This window comes from Macaca mulatta, chromosome 7 (assembly GCF_049350105.2).
Source record: "Macaca mulatta isolate MMU2019108-1 chromosome 7, T2T-MMU8v2.0, whole genome shotgun sequence".
Classification (NCBI taxonomy): domain Eukaryota; kingdom Metazoa; phylum Chordata; class Mammalia; order Primates; family Cercopithecidae; genus Macaca; species Macaca mulatta.
In genome coordinates this window covers 56,941,577-56,960,608 of record NC_133412.1, presented here as the reverse complement: position 1 = coordinate 56,960,608, position 19,032 = coordinate 56,941,577, and the positions used below count along the sequence as shown (strand labels likewise).

General features: G+C 49.6%; 1 protein-coding gene across 1 annotated transcript; it reads right to left on the bottom strand.

Moving 5' to 3' along the window:
• Positions 1–3,372: 3,372 nt before the first annotated feature.
• Positions 3,373–17,818, bottom strand: LOC106992477 (golgin subfamily A member 6C). Its single transcript, XM_077938739.1, is given in 19 exon segments — positions 3,373–6,284; positions 6,371–6,526; positions 6,623–6,724; positions 6,808–6,910; positions 7,471–7,562; positions 7,994–8,069; positions 9,394–9,437; positions 9,440–9,461; positions 9,737–10,287; positions 10,675–10,762; positions 10,955–11,062; positions 11,170–11,256; positions 12,300–12,406; positions 12,503–12,584; positions 12,685–12,735; positions 13,000–13,038; positions 13,896–13,976; positions 15,943–16,062; positions 17,669–17,818. Coding segments are annotated over 19 exon segments (2,208 nt in total). The 5' UTR covers positions 17,753–17,818; the 3' UTR covers positions 3,373–6,069.
• Between the last annotated feature and the right edge of the window lie 1,214 nt (positions 17,819–19,032).

Below are 19,032 nucleotides of genomic sequence, written 5' to 3'. Positions count from 1 at the left end.
CTGGGCACACCGTACCTGTCGTGCAGTCTGAGTCATGCTGCCAGGGCAGGGCATCCAGCTCCCAGCCTGGGAGTGCCGAGAGCCGAATCCACTGCAGAGCAGGGGTAATAGTCAGGGTCCCACCTCTTCTATCTGTCGGCAATCCAGTGGCGATCTAGGTGAGAGTCCCACACACACGGTCATCCCACAACACACTCCACAGGCCAGGCAGGGACACACAGCCACCCCCTTCCCTCCCTCCCAAGTGCCATCATAGCTGCTATTGTGTGACCAAAGGCAGGGTCCCTGGCCCCCACTGAAGCACTACCACTGGCCAGCGGGCTCACACGCCTTGGCCTGTTGTTCCTAGAGGTTGTCTGTGCTATTCAGCCAATGGGACCACAGTGCCAGCTGAGCTCCGCCTAGCGAGCCCACCTGCCTTTCCTGCCACGGACTCTCCCTCTTCTGCTTTTCCCAGTTGGAAGGGCCCAGCTTCACCTATGCAACCTGCAGCCCCCCATCAACCAGTTGAGGCTCCCCTCATAGATTTATAAGTCTATGGCCAGTGGCATCCAGCTACCTGCCCTCCCTGCCTTCCCCAGGCTCCCTTCAGAGGGCCCTGGTCTTGCTGACCACCCAGAGGGGCCTCTGGCACTCACTCCAGCCATCCATCCCTTATAGCTTCACTATTTTGGTTCAAGCAGTGTTCCTTATCAGGCCAGTTGGCTGTTGGGTGGGGCTCCCCAAGCAAGAGGTGGCCCTGGGCCAGTGAGTTGGAAGACAGGGTGACCAGAGAAGAGGGAAGCCCAAGGGGGCTGAGCATTGGTTTGAACTATGGGTGCACTTCCTGGGTCCCATGAGAGAGGCCAGCGTGTGTGGGCTGCAGAGGGCAGCCACATCCCCCAGGCACCACCTGTGAAGCTCTGGCTCCTCCCTCTATCTTCCTCCCCTTTCCCTTCCAGCCCCTCTTTTCTAGGAACCTTGCCACACCCACACCTGTGCCCTCCCCTCCCCAGCCCTCCCACAGCTGCTGTGGCTCGCCCATGCTCTGCACTTGCCTCACCAGCTCTGGCTTTTCTTTTTCTTTTTTTTTTTTTTTTTGAGACGGAGTCTTTGCTCTGTCGCCCAGGCTGGAGTGCAGTGGCGCCAACTCGGCTCACTACAAGCTCCGGCTCTGGCTTTTCTTTAACCCATTTTCTCTCTGCTTTCCTCCAACTGCCAGCTGAATGGATCAGGCAAGTCCATCCCATCCTGAGAGCCCCAGGTCCCCCTTCAACCTCTAAACAGATCCTCCTCTTCTGGGAGGCCTCCCTTTCCAAGCCTGCCTGGGTGGGTGTCCTGTGACTTGACAGTGGCTCCCCAGCCCAAAGCCAGCCCCCTTCATCTGTGACTTAGTCTGTTGTAGTGCTGAGCTGACACATCCAGGTGTGACCATTGCTGAAAACTTGTGCCCCTCTGTGGTATGCCCTGCCCTGTTCTATAAATATCCATAAATACTCTGTGGTATGCCCTGCCCTGTTCTATAAATATCTATAAATACTCATATATATATACACATCTACACGTGGCCGACCGCCTCACCTCTAGCACTGGGAATCAGTCACCGTGCTGTCCTTGTGGAGTCTTGTGGCCCAACAAGAGAAAGCTGTCCCTTGACATTGCCCTTCCAAAGAGCGCCACCTCCAGTGAGCCTCCCTGTCATGCCTGGCCTGTGGACAGCCAGCCTCCACCATCCCTCCCACCCCCCACCAAGCATGGGGGTGCTGTGCAGGCAGCTGTGTGGGCTGACAGTGTCTACCAGTTCTGCTGTCCCTCAGCTGAGAATCAGATCCATTTCTGGATGACAGGGAATGTGTCCTCTGCTGGCTGTTCTCTGTGGAGCTCAGGGAGGGAAAAGGCCAAGCCATTTCTAGGGTGCTGTTGGGAGTGGTGAAAAGGCCACACCCTTTCCAAGGGACACTTCCTGGAAAGCCCCTGGAGCTTAGCTGGCTCTTATCCTGTGAAGCTGGCTGTGGCCACTAGGGGGCAGGGCCATGAACTCAGCCTGGAGGAGCCTGCGGGGCACCTGTCACTCTGGAGGGACAGACAGAACAGGCCACCCAGTACAGATAGGCCAGAGAGGCAGGGAGGCCGAAGGGAAGATGCCTGGGGTGGATGGAAGTCAGTGTCCTTGGGTGCTGGTATCTGCCTTCCTGGCCACCGCTAGATCAGGCTTCTGAGCCTGTTGGCTGTCAGGGCCTCACTGTGCCCCATAGGTGCCATGGCAGCCCCCATGAAATCCATCAGGTGTCACCAGGCAGCATACAGGTAACAGGCCTGGAAGGTTCCCAACAGCTGAGCTGGACATGCTCAGACACTCTGGGGCTCCTCGTTCAGTGGCACAAACTCCAGCACCCAGTGAGGGAAACGGGAACCCACCAGGCTGAGCAGTATGGCTAAATCCATTTATTCCATAATGAAAAGCAAAATAAACAGGAGTCGCATCACCAGGGAGCCACAACCCCATCCCGACCTCCTTCCTCTGTCCTGTGCTATCAATAAATAAGTTTCCCAGCCATCAATAATGATTAGAACCTCCTCCTCATATGCCAGCTCCAACCTCCACTAGGTACGATACAGGGGGCAGCCCTACCCCCCGGAATATACAAAATGTTACACAGATACTATATGTACACTGGGGAAGGGGGGTCACCCCAGCAGCCCGTGCCCTCGCCTGCTCTACAGTTAGCCCCACTGTCCCGCCTCAGCTGCCTCTCTGAATAAGAAGATGCGAGGCCCCCTGAGGGAAAAGTTGCTTTGGTGAGAGTAGGGAGGTCATCAGGCCTTCTCCAAACAAACCAGCTCCACCAGCCTCTGGCTCTTCAATAACAAACATCACCGTCCAGAAATTTAAGGACTCGGCCCTGGTCAAGATGGCAAAGGGTCTGTTTGTCTCCCTCCATTAGAGGGGTCTTGTCTTGCTACCCTAATGGTAAAGGGGTGACTGGGAAGGGGTGGTTGGTACATGGTGGGGGGCGAAGACTCCAGCCTCACTTCTCCAGGCTTATGCTGACAGGGGCTTGCTTTTATTTATTTTTATTTTTATCCCATGACTTTTTAAAAAATCTCATAACTTCTTATAACTTAAAAAAAAACTTTTCATAAAACTTTTTCTACTTTTTTGGCCGCTTTTCCACAGCATTTTTTATCCCATAACTGTTTCATCCCACAACTGTCTTAAATTCCCATAACTTCTTTTTAGTTTCTGTTCTTTTAATAAACACACTTGCATAGTTACAATTTTGTAAAAACAAAAGCCGATTATCTCATGCCAAGCGTGCCCAGCATTTGCACAGTCTCAATACATTTAATACCATAGTTTTGAAGACACACAAAATTTACGGCAAAAACAGCACTTTGCAACAAATTCCTAATTTATTACATTACAGTAGCATCACAGTAGCAGTCAATAATTCCAGTTTACACAAAAGTTTTTCAGTATTTCCATTATACATTCTGTTGACAGGAATTCATAAATTGGTAAAAGTCATTCTAAGAAAACTCAGCAAATAAAGCTTGGTATTGGAATTGGCATCTCTTTCTCTACTTTTCCTTCCCCCAGGTTCTTTGCTTTAAACTACAGTATTCATATTTTAAGATGTTTTAACTTATTTTAAAACAATAACATAGCAGTTACATTTTTGAATAGTTATATCATCTTAAAGTGACTCTGTAAGATAAAGTTTTAGAGAAAATATTACGGATAGGGCTGATTTACATTTTCACATTTTCTAAAAATCAGCTTTAGTTTTTGAACTGATTTTTTTTTTCATTTCTGGAAAACCTATCAGGTTTAATCAGATACTTTAAAAATAATGACCATATATTGCAATCTTTAAATAGGTATTTTGATTCTTTACTTCCTACAGAAATTCGATTTTATTCAGTTGAACTCACATTTTAAAATTCTGTATTTCTGATGAACTCTAACCTTCTAATGTTGCCTTCTAAGCAGATTGAAAGCTGCCTTATACCGAATGAGGAAGAGAACAAATACTTGGCTGAATGAGGTATTGCAAAGACTGCATGCTTTGAAGAAACACTTAAGTTATTGTCATAGGATTTCCATTCTTTTTAGCTTTTTCTGAAACATAGGACAAAATCCCTACACAAAGAGCAGTATTTAGAAACTGTACCACTGCTAATTACCCACACTATTTGGTCTGACAGTTTTTATCATTCTGAAACTGGGTTTATCCAATACATTGATAAATTCATACAATTTGAAAGAGTCAGTTGAAGGACCAATGTTTGTACTCTTTCAGTGAATGCAGGCAAATCTGTTATTTCATCTGTAAAATCATATTATTGCTCTCCTATTAATGTCATATTTATAAAAGTATCATGAGGATGCCAAATGCTAAAAATGGAGATGGTCTAGTAACTAGAATTGCACACCCCAGGGAGCGCACATATATCTCTCCCTACATCCTAATACTGTGACGTATTTTGGAACACAGACATTAGAACTTCATGAAGTTTTAACTGTTGATTCTTTCCCAAGCATCATGAAGTTATGATTTAGGCAACATATGACTGAAATAATTCATTCATCCTGTATAGGCACATAACATAAATATGGCACAAAATATGCCTCTAACTGAAACCGAGAGGTATAAAAACATATTTCACCCTTCGTAAAGAACTTTGTGAGGAAATATAACTCTGTGATTGTATAGATACCTTTACTCATAATACTTTGACATTCACAAACAGTAGATTGCATTGCAGTTTGTAAATATTTTAAGTTGCATAAACTTCTCCTTGATTTTCAAATGTAGTATAACACTGTCCACTAAAACTGCTTTTTGTTTCAACCAATACTCTCACATGTATTAGTTTATTAAAATGGTTGTTATTATTTTTAAAGTGTTTTCCATTCAAGGAAAAGAAGTAAATTCCTATATCAGATTAACCAATGTGGCTGAAAAATAGGTATTAGCCAGAGAGGTCTAGATGGTAAAATCAGTTTTCTAGCCTCAAAGAAGCTCCATGAACATAGAGGAATGCCAGGTGTCACACAGCTTTCCTTCACTCGAATTCATTCTTGACTAGAGCCTGTATGCCTGTTCCAGGGACATTTAAACTCTGAAAGGGTTTCTTATGATCTTCACTAAATACATTAAGAAGAATGCCAAGCAGTGCCCTTTTGTGTACTGGGACATGTAGTCATGTGATTAAAACAGGTAACATGAACTCTGACTTTAAAATGTATTGAAGATATAAATGCTCTAGGCTGGGAAAGGTTTTCCACATCCACAGTCCATGATGGGAGCCTTTCATTCCTCAGAAAGAATCCCTTTTTTTTAGGTCACTGAGAAAGAGTCCAACTGCTGCAGCTCATGCTGCGATATCTTCAGGAGCCCAGAGCACGTACAAATCCTAAGGGAACTACCATAGTACCGCGCTCATTCCTGGCACCAGAACAAATGAAACACACTCTATCCTGCGCACACCTGCCACAGCAGGCCACTTTCCTCTTCTGTAAGATTTAAAAAGCTCCCCAAAATGTTATCACTCCCATCCCCAATACACAGAAAATAGGGGAAAGGCTGTTTCCACTTCTTGGCCTTTAAACAACTCTAAATGTCAGTACTCACAGTGGCATATTACAAAGTAAGAAACAGTGCGCACTTGAGGGCAAACCACATACTGAGCTAATGAAGAGCTCACTGTGATTAGGAATCGATCAAACATAATAGCAGAACATAAGCAAATTTTATCTGAATTCTGTAATGAATATACATGCTGCAATAACATTTAAAAAGCATGGCAGCCTATTCCAAACCAGTAAGAATAGTTTTGTGCAAATAGTGGGTTTTGTGTGTTTGAACTCCCACCATGTAAGGGCAAACTCGATATGTGAGCTAATGACCTACAATTATCAAATTAAAAACAAAAATACTAAAGGTAACTTTCTACAAACAAATTTAAACTGTAAATTAGAAACATAAATACACACGAGGGGCTCTAACATTCCAATGAAGTAGATGAATTGTGTAGGGGATTAACCCCATAATTTTTTTTTTTTTTTAATTTCTTGACCAGCTCTTAGATGATGATGATGTTTATCTCCCTGTTCTCGGCTGCCCGGTAAAAGAATGGCACGCAGGGTTTGCTGGCCAAGCCTGGGTGCTCCTGGGTGTCCTGCATTACAGGAAGCAGCTGTACAACCTTCTGTGCAGTGGGGTTGTCATGGGGAGAACCCTCCCTGTCCTCTCCTGGTGCAGGCTCCACGCTGTCGGCCAGGCTCACCTCATAGAAATCTTCGGAGAGAGGGAGGCAGGGGTCTGAGCACAGTGCGAGCCTCCCCTGCCCCTGCCTGTCCACCCCGCCTGAGGGCTCTACTCACCACCCTGCTCATGGGCAGCCCCAAGTTCCTGGGGGGCTGGGGCCCCTGGAGCGGGCTCATCAGCAGGGTTCTGGGCAGTGGGGAGGAATTTGTCATGCCCCTCGTGGTCACCCACAAGTGGCAACACCAGCTCCTGCAGCTCCAGCAGCTTCACCTGAAGGGAGGAGTGTTCAGCTACCACATCAGAGCCTGTGCTCACACCCACCCCCACCCCTGCATTCCCCACCTGCAGAAATGTTTCGTGCCCTATGTTCATCTCCTCCTCATTCTGGGCTAGACTGCTGACATCCTCCTCCTCCTGGTGCCGCGTGTTTGGGACTGCCCCTTGGCTCCCATATACGGTGAAGTACTCTCCTGCAAGAGGACAGGGCTCAGACGCTGGGGCCCCTACAATGGCCCTGCAGCTGCCCGTGCCCATGCTGTGGCCTCCCGCTCACTCATGCCGTCTGTTGCTCCAGAGAGCTGGATGAATCCAAGCTCTAGGTTCTCCACCTGCTCCTTCCCACCCACCTTCTGCTTTGGGAGGTCCATAAAGCCACTCTGGAGCCAAAATAATGGGGTCATATCTTGGGAGTGACCTCTCCTGCCCTGCCCCCACTTTTCATGGCCCATGCCAGGACTCACTCACCTTCACCTTCTCCATGACCTCCTTCAGGGCCCGGTAGCTCTCCCCACACACAAACTCACCCCCAGTCCCTAGGGCTGGGGCCTCTCCTCTGGCTCCTTCCAGGCCGAGGCCACCAGGTGAGCCAGGGGCAGGCAGCACAGCCTTCACACCTTCCGCTGCCCACATAGCCGTGCCTGCTCCTCCTGGGCACTGGCTCCAGCGGAGTTGAAAATGCCACTTGAAGGCAAGAGCTGAGTATCCTTGTAGGGGCATACACAGAACAAATGGGGCAGGGAGGTGGAGCACAGCCCCTTCCCTTGGGGCCTCAGAGAGTGCACCTGTTGGTCACAGGTGAAGTGGTGTCTGACCACTGGCTCCCGGAAGGGGTGAATGTCCAGAGAAATCAGAAGGCGTGGAAAGCAAGAGCATAAGGGGGTCTGGGAGGGACCACGGAGGAAGGTGGCAAAGTGGGGGCAGGGAAAGTCAGACTCACCGTGGCCTCCTGGCTCTCCAGGTCCTCTGGGACACTCGGCATAGGCCGAGGCACCCCCTCCTCCTCAGTGTCCAGATGTCCTCCTCCATCTCCTGTGGGGAGGTGGCCAGAGGGGTCCTCAGAAAACCCAACAAGGGACGTACTATGGGCCCACGTCTGTCCCCACCCTCACTGTGTAACCCTGAGCCAGCCCCTCCCCAGAGGGGAATGAGCTGCTGTTCTTTATTTTTCCTTTTAAGAACCAAGATCTTCTATATTGCCCAGGCACAGTCCTGCTACCTGTCGGTGTGGGAGTTCTGACTTGCTCCCTTTCTGATCTGGGCCAGTTCACTCATCCTTAGGCAACCTGGTGGCCCCCTGCTCCCAGGAGGTCATTATATTGATGCCGAACTTAGTGCAGACACCCGGTTGGCATAACAACCAGCTGTTCTAAAGGTCTCTTCCAACCCCTCAATCCTATGCTGCTAACAGTCCCCCCTTCCTCCTGGGGCTCTCTCCTCTTCCTCTGAGTGGTCTCCTGTACCTTGTCCAGGGATAGCCATGAGACTCAACTGGGTCTCTAGCTGTTGGTTCTCCTGGTTGGCAGCTTCTAGGTGCTCCTAACAGGATGGGAAACAGAGTGAGAAGGCACAGAGGTTGCCAGGTCATCCCCTCGGGGCCCTGTCCTCAGCAACTCCCTCCCCTGGGTCTCCTGCAACTTTTGGCAGGCCATCTCAGCCACCGCTTTGCCCTGAGCTTCCTGCTGCTGCAGCTGGTCCATGAGCTGGGTCTGCAGCAGTAACTGCCTGTGTGGCGCCTCCTTCTCAGAGGTCAGATGCTAATAGGTGGCCGCGTACTGCTGCAGGTGACCCCGGTACTAGTCTCACTGCTGCTGCTGCAGATTGTGAGATTCTTGGCTCTTCAGCTCCACCTGCAGGAAGACCCTGGGCATGAGGGCATGTGGTGGTTGGCTTCCAGATTCTGGGCCCATTAATAGGGTAGCGAGGGCACGGTGGGGCTCTGTCACCTGCCCGGGCCCCTGGCCCCTTGCTCCAGGCCTAAGAGACTTCCCCCCTCGCCTAGAACCCCATGCCTCCTTCCCCAGCCTCAAATCTCATGTCCTTCTTCCCACCATTTAAACTGTAGGCCACAGACTGGTGGAAAAGCTGAGGGAGGCAACCACCATCTGCTAAGTGTGCTCCATGCCTAATGCTTTCCATGTGTTCTCTCATTTAATCCCCAGCACCTCCATAAGAAAAATGCTAACTTCCTTTTGAAGCTAAAGAAACAGAGATGAAAAGTAGTTGAATGGTGACCAGTGGAATCGAGGTTGGAATCCAGTTTGAATCTAAGGAGGCTTTTTTGTTTTATTTGGAGACAGAATGTCACCTTGTGGCCCAGGCTGGAGTGCAGTGGTGCAATCTCGGCTCACTGCAACCTCCACCTCCCAGGCTCAAGCGATTCTCGTGCCTCAGCCTCCTGAGTAGCTGAGATTACAAGCATGCGCCACCGTGCCTGGCTAATTTGTTGTTGTTGTTGTTATTTTAGTAGAGATGAGGTTTTGCAATTTTGGCCAGGTTGGTCTCAAACTCCTGACCTCAAGTAATTCTCCTGCCTCAGCCTCCCAAAGTGCTGGGATTACAGGCAGGAGCCACTGTGCCCGGCATAAGGAGCCTCTTGTTCAGCTGTCTCTTCCCCTATGGTTAGGGAATCCATGCCTTTAGCTGGGATGATGATGTCCAGACCTGGGAGGAGCCCAGGGCTACCCACCTGTAAAAGTCAGAGGGCAGGAAGCAAGAAACAGTCATGGAGCTGCCCTGGAGGTTGCTGCCATCACCTGCCCCCCAGCTGGAGCTGCCTTTGGCCTGGCACCTCCCCTCCCCAGAGGCTGGTGCCCGCCTCCCAGCCCTTCTTGGATGGGGCAGAGGTTACCATCTCCTTCACCTCGCTCAGCTTCTCCTGCAGCTGCTTTACTTGCTGCTACAATGCAGTGCGCTTTGGTTCTCATTGTTCTGGACAGAGAGAAGCAATCAGTGGCCAGCCACTGCAGCTGGAGACCCCAGAACTTGGTGTCTGCCTCCCATGTCACCGGGAAGGGTGGAGGCAAGTTAGAAAAATCATCCCCTCTCCCTCACAGCCATCAGAGCAGGGCCTGATGAGCTCTGGCTCACAGATGCCTTTGAAGTACCATGACATGTGAGGACTACACTGCCTCATTTTACAGGTGGGGAAACAAAGGCCTGGAGGGCTAGGGATGAGGGCAGGCTCCCCAGGTGGGGCAACCCACCAGATCCTCAAAGCTGCACTAAAGCTTGGCCAGTTGCTTGTTGAACTTGTGGTTCTGGGAGAGCCCGAGCCTCTCCTCCTGCATTCGCAGCCTCTTCTCCTGTTTTTGTAGCCTCTCCTCCTTCTCCCACAGCCTCTCTTCCTGCTTCCATAGCCTCTCCTCCTTCTCCCACAGCCTCTCCTCCTCCTTTTGCAGCCTCTCCTCCTGCTTTTGTAGCCTCTTCTCCTGCTTTTGTAGCCTGTCCTCCTGCTTTCGCAGCCTCTTACCCTGCTCCCCCAGCCTCTTCTGCTGCTCCCAAAGCCTCTCCTTTTGCTCACATAGTGTCTCCTGCTCCTGCAGCCTCCTCTCCTCCTGCTCTTGGATCTTCTCCTCCTGCTCCTGGAGTCTCTCCTTTTGTTCCTTGCTCAGGAGACTCACGGCCTGATTGTTTTCCACCTGGGATTGGAGCTTTCCCTCCAGACTTTCCACCTCCTTCCTCAGGTGTTTGGCCTCATCTTGTAGCTGTTCCACCTCAGAGGTCCCTACTGGGGGTGCCGAGGATGGGGGCTCAGCTGAGAAATGAAACAGACAATAAGGGCCTGTGGATTCCCTCCAATCCCCCACCCCCACCCCCGAAAAAGCCCTCCTCTTGATGCAGCTCCTCTCAGGCTTCAGAAACTTGGCCTCACTGCTAATGATTCGTCACACCCGATGGTAGCCAATTTCCCAGCCATGTCAGATGGAGAGCACTGTGGGTGGCTGGCAATGGGCACTCCTCTCTCTTTGCTGATGGGGACCCTGAGGCTCATGGAGATGACAAGGCTTGCTGGCTGCTGACACAGACCACTTTCCCTCTGCCTCAAAGCCCTTCCATCCACCCACTTCCCTGGGGCATTCTAAGCCACCCCACAGCCCTCTGATGCCAGTCCTGCTGCCAGGTCACACCAGCCCCATCTTACCCATCTGGTTTTTGAGTTCAGACAAGCTCCTCTCCAGCTCCTGTATCCGATGTATGTCACGCTTCTTCTCCTCCTTCAATGTGCGAGCCTGCCCAAAGCACAGGGGGAAAGGGCCCTGGAGAGAGGGGCTGGTGGCTGGACAGGCTACTATCTCCCTCTCTGCCCCCACCTCCACAAACCCAGATCCATGACCACCTCTGGCTGTACTAGTCCCATTTTACAGATGCCCAGAAAGATCCAGTGATGCATCAAAGGTGGGGGCTGAAGGGTCAGGTCTCACCTCCATCGACATTTTCCGCATCCTCTCCTGCCACCGGGCCCTCTCTCCTTTTATATGTTGAGCATATTCATCTCTCTCTAGCTGGAGTTGTTTAAGTGACTCTGTCACCTGCAAGAATGGGCACAGAAGTGAGGAAGGGCTGTCACTGGTCCTCACCTGCTCCTGGTCAGCTGGGATCATCTTCCCTCCACATCCCTCCCTCTGCAAAGCCTCACTTGTGTCACGTGTGCGTTCAGCAGCGCCCGCTCCTTTAAGGTCTGCCGTAACTGCCGCTGGAGGACGGCTTCACTGCGGCTCGAGGACTGGATGGTGAAGAGTGAGAAGTTTTGATGTGGGGAGCCCGGGCAGTGCCCCTTAAAAGGGCTAGGGCTAGGCTCAATATACAATTCGGTCAGTAAAGATCAAGACATTTCCTAGCCCGTGACCTGGTTTTTAAAAGAACCCAGTAAAGTTGGAAGGGACAGGGAAAGAGATCGAACTTACAGCTGGCTAACAGAGGCCCAGAGAGATCAGATAACATTGCTGTTGTTATTACGGTTATTAATACCACTGTTTGAACCTTTATGGAGTGCTTCACCAGGTTCCATACTAGCAATCCCATGTAATCCTCACAACCACCATATGAGACAGTTACTAGGATAACCCCTATGGTGCAGATGAAAAACATCAAGTGTTCGAGGTTAAGGGCTTGCCTAAAATCACTCAGACCAAGCTGGGATTTGAACACCCAGGTCTATCCAATTATCTAAGCCCATTTTTCTTGCTGAGGGTGGGGGCACAGATAGCAAGGGGGAAATTAATCTTTTGTTCACTTTTTGAAAGGATGATACATTTGCATAGTCCAAAACTCAGAAGGCACAGAAGGGAAGTGTCTCCCAGCCACCCTGTTACTCTCTTCTGAATTTTTTACAAACCCTTGCAAACATGTTTTATGTATATTATCATAGTATGTACACACACAGACACACACACTCACACCCACACACACACGCCTTTCCTCTCTCTACAGAAATGGTAACGTACTAAAGATACTCTTCTGTACCTTCACAGCACAAGTACCCAATATCCCACCTAGGACTTGGCCAAGGCCACAGCCAGGTAAGGGCAGGGCAGGCACTTGGCCTCTGAGCTCTGCGTCCAGTGCTTGCTCCCCACAGTGCCCCCAACTCACCCACAGCAGCTGACTCAGCCCCAGGCTGCCTCTAACAACCACACACAAAAGCAGCAAGAAATGAGCATGCTGCCTTCTGGGCAGGACACTGCATCCTGCAGAAGGGACCTTTATACTCTCTCCTCCATCTGGGAAGCCGGGCTGCCAGGGGATGGGGCAGCTGGTTGGACTCACCCTGTCCTCTTCCTGCTGCTGTGTAGACACAGCAGAGAGAGCCCGCTCCAATTCTTGAATACGCTGTAAAGAGTATTGCAGGCGGCCGGCCAGATCCTTGGACTCTTCTGTAATGACAGAGGTTGAGATGGGGCCCAAAGGACTCCCCCTAAAGACCTGTCAAAGTGCCAGGTTGAAGGATAACGGGGTGCCCAGATTCCCACCTTCAAAGCATCTGGCGGCACGTTTAGTATGGTAAAGGGTGGTCTTCAAGTCTGCCTTTTCCAGCGTGAGGATGTTGATTGTCTGAAATGGAATGTTTGGGAGAAAAGCCAAGCAAGTGCTGAAAGAGAAGGAAAGAAACATTCTCCGGAGGACAGGAGAAAACTCCCCACCCTCCACTCACCTCTAACTGCTCCGTCTGTGCTTTGTGTATGTCATTGTTTGCTTTCTTTTCCTGTAGGAAGAGGAAGACAGAGCTCTTACCCGGGGGAGGCAGAGATGGCACAGCAAGAGACATGCCCCCAGAATGCCACAAGGGCCCCAGCACAGGCCCACCCATGGGACCAGATTATCAGGGACCCTGTGGGGATGTGGTGGAATCTGAGGGATAAGCCTTCTTCCCCAGGCTGGCAGTGGGTGAGATGAGTCTGGTGCCTCTACATCTGATGCCCCCCAAACCCAGCAGTGATGTTGTGAGCAAACAAAGAAATCACGTTACTTCTTCCAGCTGATGTTCCACTTGTTTCTTCTGTTGTTTCTGTGGGGAGAGTCAAATTCAGGTGACTGAGGGGGGCCCCCTCAACTCTATTCCCCAGACCAGGAAGCGGTAGGCAGGGGCCAGGAATGGATTTTAAGGGCAATGTTCTCAGACCCAATGGCAACAGGAATGGGTCAACCCTCCTCAAGCTCGCAAGGACAGAGGATTTGGGTCTTTGTTGGGTTTTGCCCACAGCCACAGAACTCAAAGTCTGAACCTGGATTCTCTCGAAAGGGCAGTAACATAAACCTCTAGAGACAGAGTCTGAGAAAGACCCACCCTTCTGCCAGCTTGTGATTGAGAAAGGTGCGTTCATTCAACAAACATTTACTGAGCACGTACAAGCCAGGTACAGTTCTTCACAGCAGATATAGAATGGAAAAGGACAGACAGGAGCCCTTGGCCCTGAGGTTTCCATTCTAAGGGCCTTTAAATCTCAGACTTTCAGAGCTAACAGAGATTTTGATGCTCTACCTCCTCTGGAAACAGGAGCCCAAGGAGGAAAGGTGGCTTGTCCAGACTCAAGGAGCAAATTAGGGACTGAGTCATGGCAGAAATACAGCACCCTTGACAAACCATCAGGCTAGTGCTTCCCTGAGAGGAGAAAACCCCAGGGCGTGTGTGGCAAGGACTGGAGCAGGGGTGTCTGGAGAAGAGAGAGTCGGCAAAGAGGGCAGTGACAGAAGAGCCATGCTGCATGCTCCTTGCTCTGGGGTCCCTCCAGGTAAGGCCTGGGTGCTCCAGCTCCCCATTTGCCCTTGGCACCAGGGGCCCCAGCCCCTTTCTTCAGAGCCCCAACGGGAAACTAAAGCCCAGGATTGGCAGTGTGGAATCACAGGACCCCAGTGGACTCTTACCAGTGATTCTATGTTTTCACTGAGTTGATTGATTGTTGCGGAGCTTGAGTCCAGGGCTACTTCCAGTTCTTGGTTCCAGCTCTGAGGCGCATGCAGAGAGGAGGAGTTGGAGGAGGATTGTGGGAAGAGGTAGAGAGAACAATCATTAGGGCTGGGGTGTGTGTGTGGGCTGTCTCAGCTGGCAGAGGGGCACCCAGCCCCCACTGTGAGAGGAGGCTGGAGGGCTGGCCTGCAGGGTCACTGCACGTCAGCCCAGGGCCTCTTACTTCCAGATCCTTCAGGGTAGCAGATGATGCAGGAGTAATAAAAATTAGAAATTAAAAAAAAAACCAAACAAACCAAAAACTGACATGGGAAACAATTATGGATATAGACAAAATATATAAACAGCAAGGCACCAGGCACGGTGGCTCACACATGTAATCTCAGCACTTTGGGAGGCTGAGGCTGGTGGATTACTTGAGGTCAAGAGTTCAAGACCAGCCTGGCTGACATGGTGAAACCCCATCTCTACTAAAAATACAAAGATTAGCTGCACGTGGTGGCAGGTGCATTTAATACCAGCTACTCAGGAGGCTAAGAGAAGAGAATCACTTGAACCCAGGAGGCAGAGGTTGCAGTAAGCCGAGATTGCACCATTCCACTCCACTCCAGTCTGGGTGAGAGAGTGAGACTCTGTCACAAAAACAAAACAAAACAAAACAAAACAAAACAAAACAAAAAAGGCCCCGAATCCCACATGCCTGCTCCATACTTTATTCCCAAGTTACTTTTAAACTTTAAGGTCTCACCATTTCCAAGATGATAAAAGATGCGGGGAAGGAAAAAACCCAATCAATCAAGCAGGTGAAGAAGCAGACATAAACAGAATGAAGGTTAATGGCAGCAACATAAAACAAGGCAGAGGCAAAGTATCTCCCAAACCAGAGAAGCCTCAGGGGCATGAGGAGCTTGCACAGCTGGAGAGAGCAAGCCAGAGAGGGGTCCTGGCACTGCCTCACCTTCCACTTGTTCAATGGGGGAGCGCTACCCACTGGAATGGTTAAGGTTGGACACCAGCACCTTCGGAATATCCTGAATCTACAGGAGGTGACAAGGGAAAACAAGGGCATGGGGAGAAAGACAGAAGTGGCTTAGAGAGAAACAAAAAAGTCAGGGTAGGAGGAAGATGTGGGTTGAGGAAAACAAAACGCAAAGAAGGGCAGAGGAGATTGAAACCATGGCCTGTGCCATTCTCCCAAATGGCCACCTGCTGCCTTGCCAGGGGCAGGAAAAAATAGATGGAAAAGTTCCCTGAGTGATGCAGCCACAGAGTGGAGCAACCTGACCAATGCAGCTCTTAATATGCTCACTGGACCCCTCTCCTCAAGCCCAGGATGTGGACGATGAATCTGGTAGAGCTCCAGACCTCCACCTCTATTAAAAAAACCAGACTCCTGAGTAAGGGTTCACTTGAACTAAGGGGGCTCCAGCTGAAAAACAAGTTTGAAAGGTACTAATCTTGTCCAGTATCATCTTACAGAGGAAGAAACTGAGGCCAGGGGAAGAAGTGATTTTTCTGTGGTCACCCAGCAAGCTGGTGGCAAGTTAGATCTTCTCTTACTCCTAGTGCCTGGGACTGTCCTCACCACACACTGGCCCTCCTTCTGTAACTCCTAAAGGGACAGTCTGATGGCAAGTGGCTGTACACATTGTCCCAGCTTCCCCTTGAGAATGGGGATCAGGAAAATCAAATAGCAATGACCATTTCATGGGCATCCTGAGTGTTTACAGCAGACCATGTACTGGGGATTAACATAAAAACAACAACAATAAGGAATTTCATTTAAACTTCACAAATGGAAGTCAAACAATGCTACCTCTGTTTTACAGATGTGAAAACAGAGGCCCAAAATGCTCAAGCAATTTGCCGTAAATCAGAAGCCTACTCGATGGAGAGGCAGGATTCAATCCCAGAATCCTTAACCAGTACCCAGCAATCTCAACAATTATCCCCTACTGCCCCTTGGGCCCCCTGTCCCCAGGAGCCTGGCCAGCCAAGACTCACATCCCCAGGTGAGTGGCAACCACCAGAAGTGGTTGTCTCAGGGCTACCGCCAGTTTTCTTCTTTTTTGTCTTCGTTCCTGCCGGAACACCAGAGCTGTTCCTCTGCTGATATTCTTTTAGCTGTGGGAAAGAAGAGCAGTAATACTCATGAGAACTACCAGCCCCTACAGCTACATCCCCCTTTACAGTTTTTCAAAATACTCTTATACACCATCTGACTTAATGCCACCAACAACTGTACAAGGCGTTGTCACAGTCACTTAGTGACTGAGAGGAATGTATATTATGGCTTAAAAAAAGTAGTGGGGAGGCAATAATGGAACTTAAACTCAGTCTTCTGACTCCAAGCTCTGGGGTTTTGCCATGAATCAGCAGCTGCCAGAGACCAAAACCAGAGGCAGAGGTAGAAAAGTAAACATTAAGTAGGCAGGAACTGCACACTGTGAGGTTTGGAGTCACACATCCTCACACGTCTGTTAGTGTGAAGAAGTGCACCGGGACCTCTCAAACTTTTATATCAATGTGTCCTCATGGCAGAAGGCAGGTTTTTGGTAAATCTGTGAATTTCATCCCTAAGTACATTAATGTTTTTTCTCTCTCAAGAGAATCAAGGGAAACTGATGCTTCAGAAAGATCTCCCACATTTATCCTGAGACACTCAAAGTACCAGGTTGAGATAATATGAGGAAGATTCAAGCTATCAAGTTCAGTTTTCCAAGATCTATTCCACAGAAGATAAGCAAATCTCACTTCAGAGACCACTGACTGAAGTGCAGTCTGGTCCCAGAACCATGGAGAATTAGAATATGAGGTGGAGAACTCAGAAAAACATGTTAAAGTCTCTCTGGAGAGTAGAAGGCTGGGAGAAAACCAATCCAAACCCATTCTCCCATTGCCACCCAGAGATACTGTCAACGTTTGATCTCACAGGGGAAGTGTAGGCTTTTCACAAAGTCAATGTCTATCCGAAGGGAGTAAGGCAACCTGAAACCTGTTGCTCCTAAGTCCCATTGTCCCCATTCCCCTCCCAGCTGGAAATTTGTGCTGCGGCCAGAGGAACCAGAAATGGGGCGAGGATGCTTAGGGGACTGAGTTATAAGATCAAAGGCTGGTCTTGCAGCAGTAATGACAGTTCCTTGGGGGACTGTGACATCACTACATTCCACTCCTCCTGGGGGAGGGGGGAACCACATCAGTGCAATGGTTGAGTTGCTGATCCATGATAGGGGAGGGGGATATAGGGCTGGGACCCAGGCCTTTGGAGGTGCCAGTCCAAAACGCCCAGGAAGGTCAGGCTCGGGTCAGCAGGAGGGGAGAGCAGAGTCTGCAGCAGGGAACCGTAGGAGTCAGCAGCCCAAAGTCACCCAGGGATGACTGGTGATGGTGGGGTGCTGGGGCTGGGGGACCGAGGTCCTCGGACAGCTGAGCCCAAAGAATCCAGGGAGGTTGGGCTTGGGGCGGTAGGATGTGAGAACCAAGTATGGAGCAGGGAGCCCCAGGAGTCACCCATCAAAAGTCACCGTGGGGTGATTGGTGAGGGCAGAGGCTGGGCTGCTTGCTGAAGGGGTGGGGTTGACTGATGAGACTTTGGTGAGGGGAGCCCAGAGGCACCAGTGTAGGGGACTCAGCTTGGTGTGCCTGAGGACTGGTATGGATTCTGGCAGTAGACTTGTCATTGGAAGAGGTCTCTGGCTAGGTTGGGGGGCCATGACCTGGTGTGTCTTACCTTTTTCTTGGCTGCTGCCAATTTTCTCTGTCGAGTTTCTTCTAACATTGTGGGGTGGGAAGGGAGGCAGTGTTGGGGCCACATCAGTGAACACCTCCAGTCACCTACCAGGCGGCTGTGCGACTGAGCCAGAGGCAGCGTAACCAGGGCCCCACTAGAACACAGAATAGGGGTGTGGCCTTAATGCTCCAAGCCCATTGGTCAATGAGAAAGATGAAAGGGAAAGGAGGCATGGCCAGGGAGCAGTGTGTCCAGAGGAACCTGCGGCATCACAAGGAAAGCTGCCCATGCAACTGCTGTCCCGCCCACTTGGAGAGAGGGGTGGGGCCTGCCTACTCCGGGAGAGGAGAGGGGCTGGGTTTTGCTTTAAAACTTTAAAAATAATCTTTAAAAAATATATGTGTTTATACTTTATATATATGTGTGTCAGTGTGTGTGTGTCTACATGTTCCTCCAGAGCTGTCTTCATTATCTAGCTTCTATACATGGTCTATGATTTTGGCCTACATTTTTCATCTTCAGATGGAATACAAGAATTACCAGTATTACCTCAATTGAGACACAAATCCAATAAAAATGGAAAATCCATAGCACGTTTGATGATTAATGAAGTGGACTATATTATCCAACATTCCAATAAGGTAAAATAATCACAATGATTTCTCTTTTATGAAAGACATTTCTCTTATTCTCCTACATTATTTGGATTTTTTAAAGAACAAGAAACATGTTCAATATCTTTAAAAACACAAAGCATTTGGGCAGGGTGCGGTGGCTCACACCTGTAATCCCAGCACTCTGGGAGGCCTAGACAGGTGGATCACCTTAGGTCAGGAATTCAAGACCAGCCTGGCCAACATGGTGAAACCCCATCTCTACTAAAAATACTAAAGCTAGCCAGGTGTGGTGGTGGGTACCTGTAATCTCAGCTACTCGGGAGGCTGAGGCAGTAGATCACTTGAATCAGGGAGGCAGAAGCTGCAGTGAGCCAAGGTCATGCCACTGCACTCCAGCCTGGGTGACAAAGTGAGACTCCATCTCAAAAGAAATAAAATAATAAAAAATAAATAAAAACACAAAGCTTTCAATTTAATAAGCACTCAAAGCTCTTTACTGGTTTAAAGCATTTATCTAGAATCACCTGACCTCTCTAAAACTTGCAAATGAAACTGAATTTCTCACTTGATACTTGGCTATGACTTACAACAATGAAAACCAAGAACTGTGCTATATCACTGTGTATTGCTTGTTACCTGAATTCCACACTAGACTGAGATCAAGGGTTGAATCTTTCATGATTTGCTCCATAACCTGTGAGCTTCTTTTCCCACACCAAACTAAGCTTTTTTTAGTGTTCTACAATT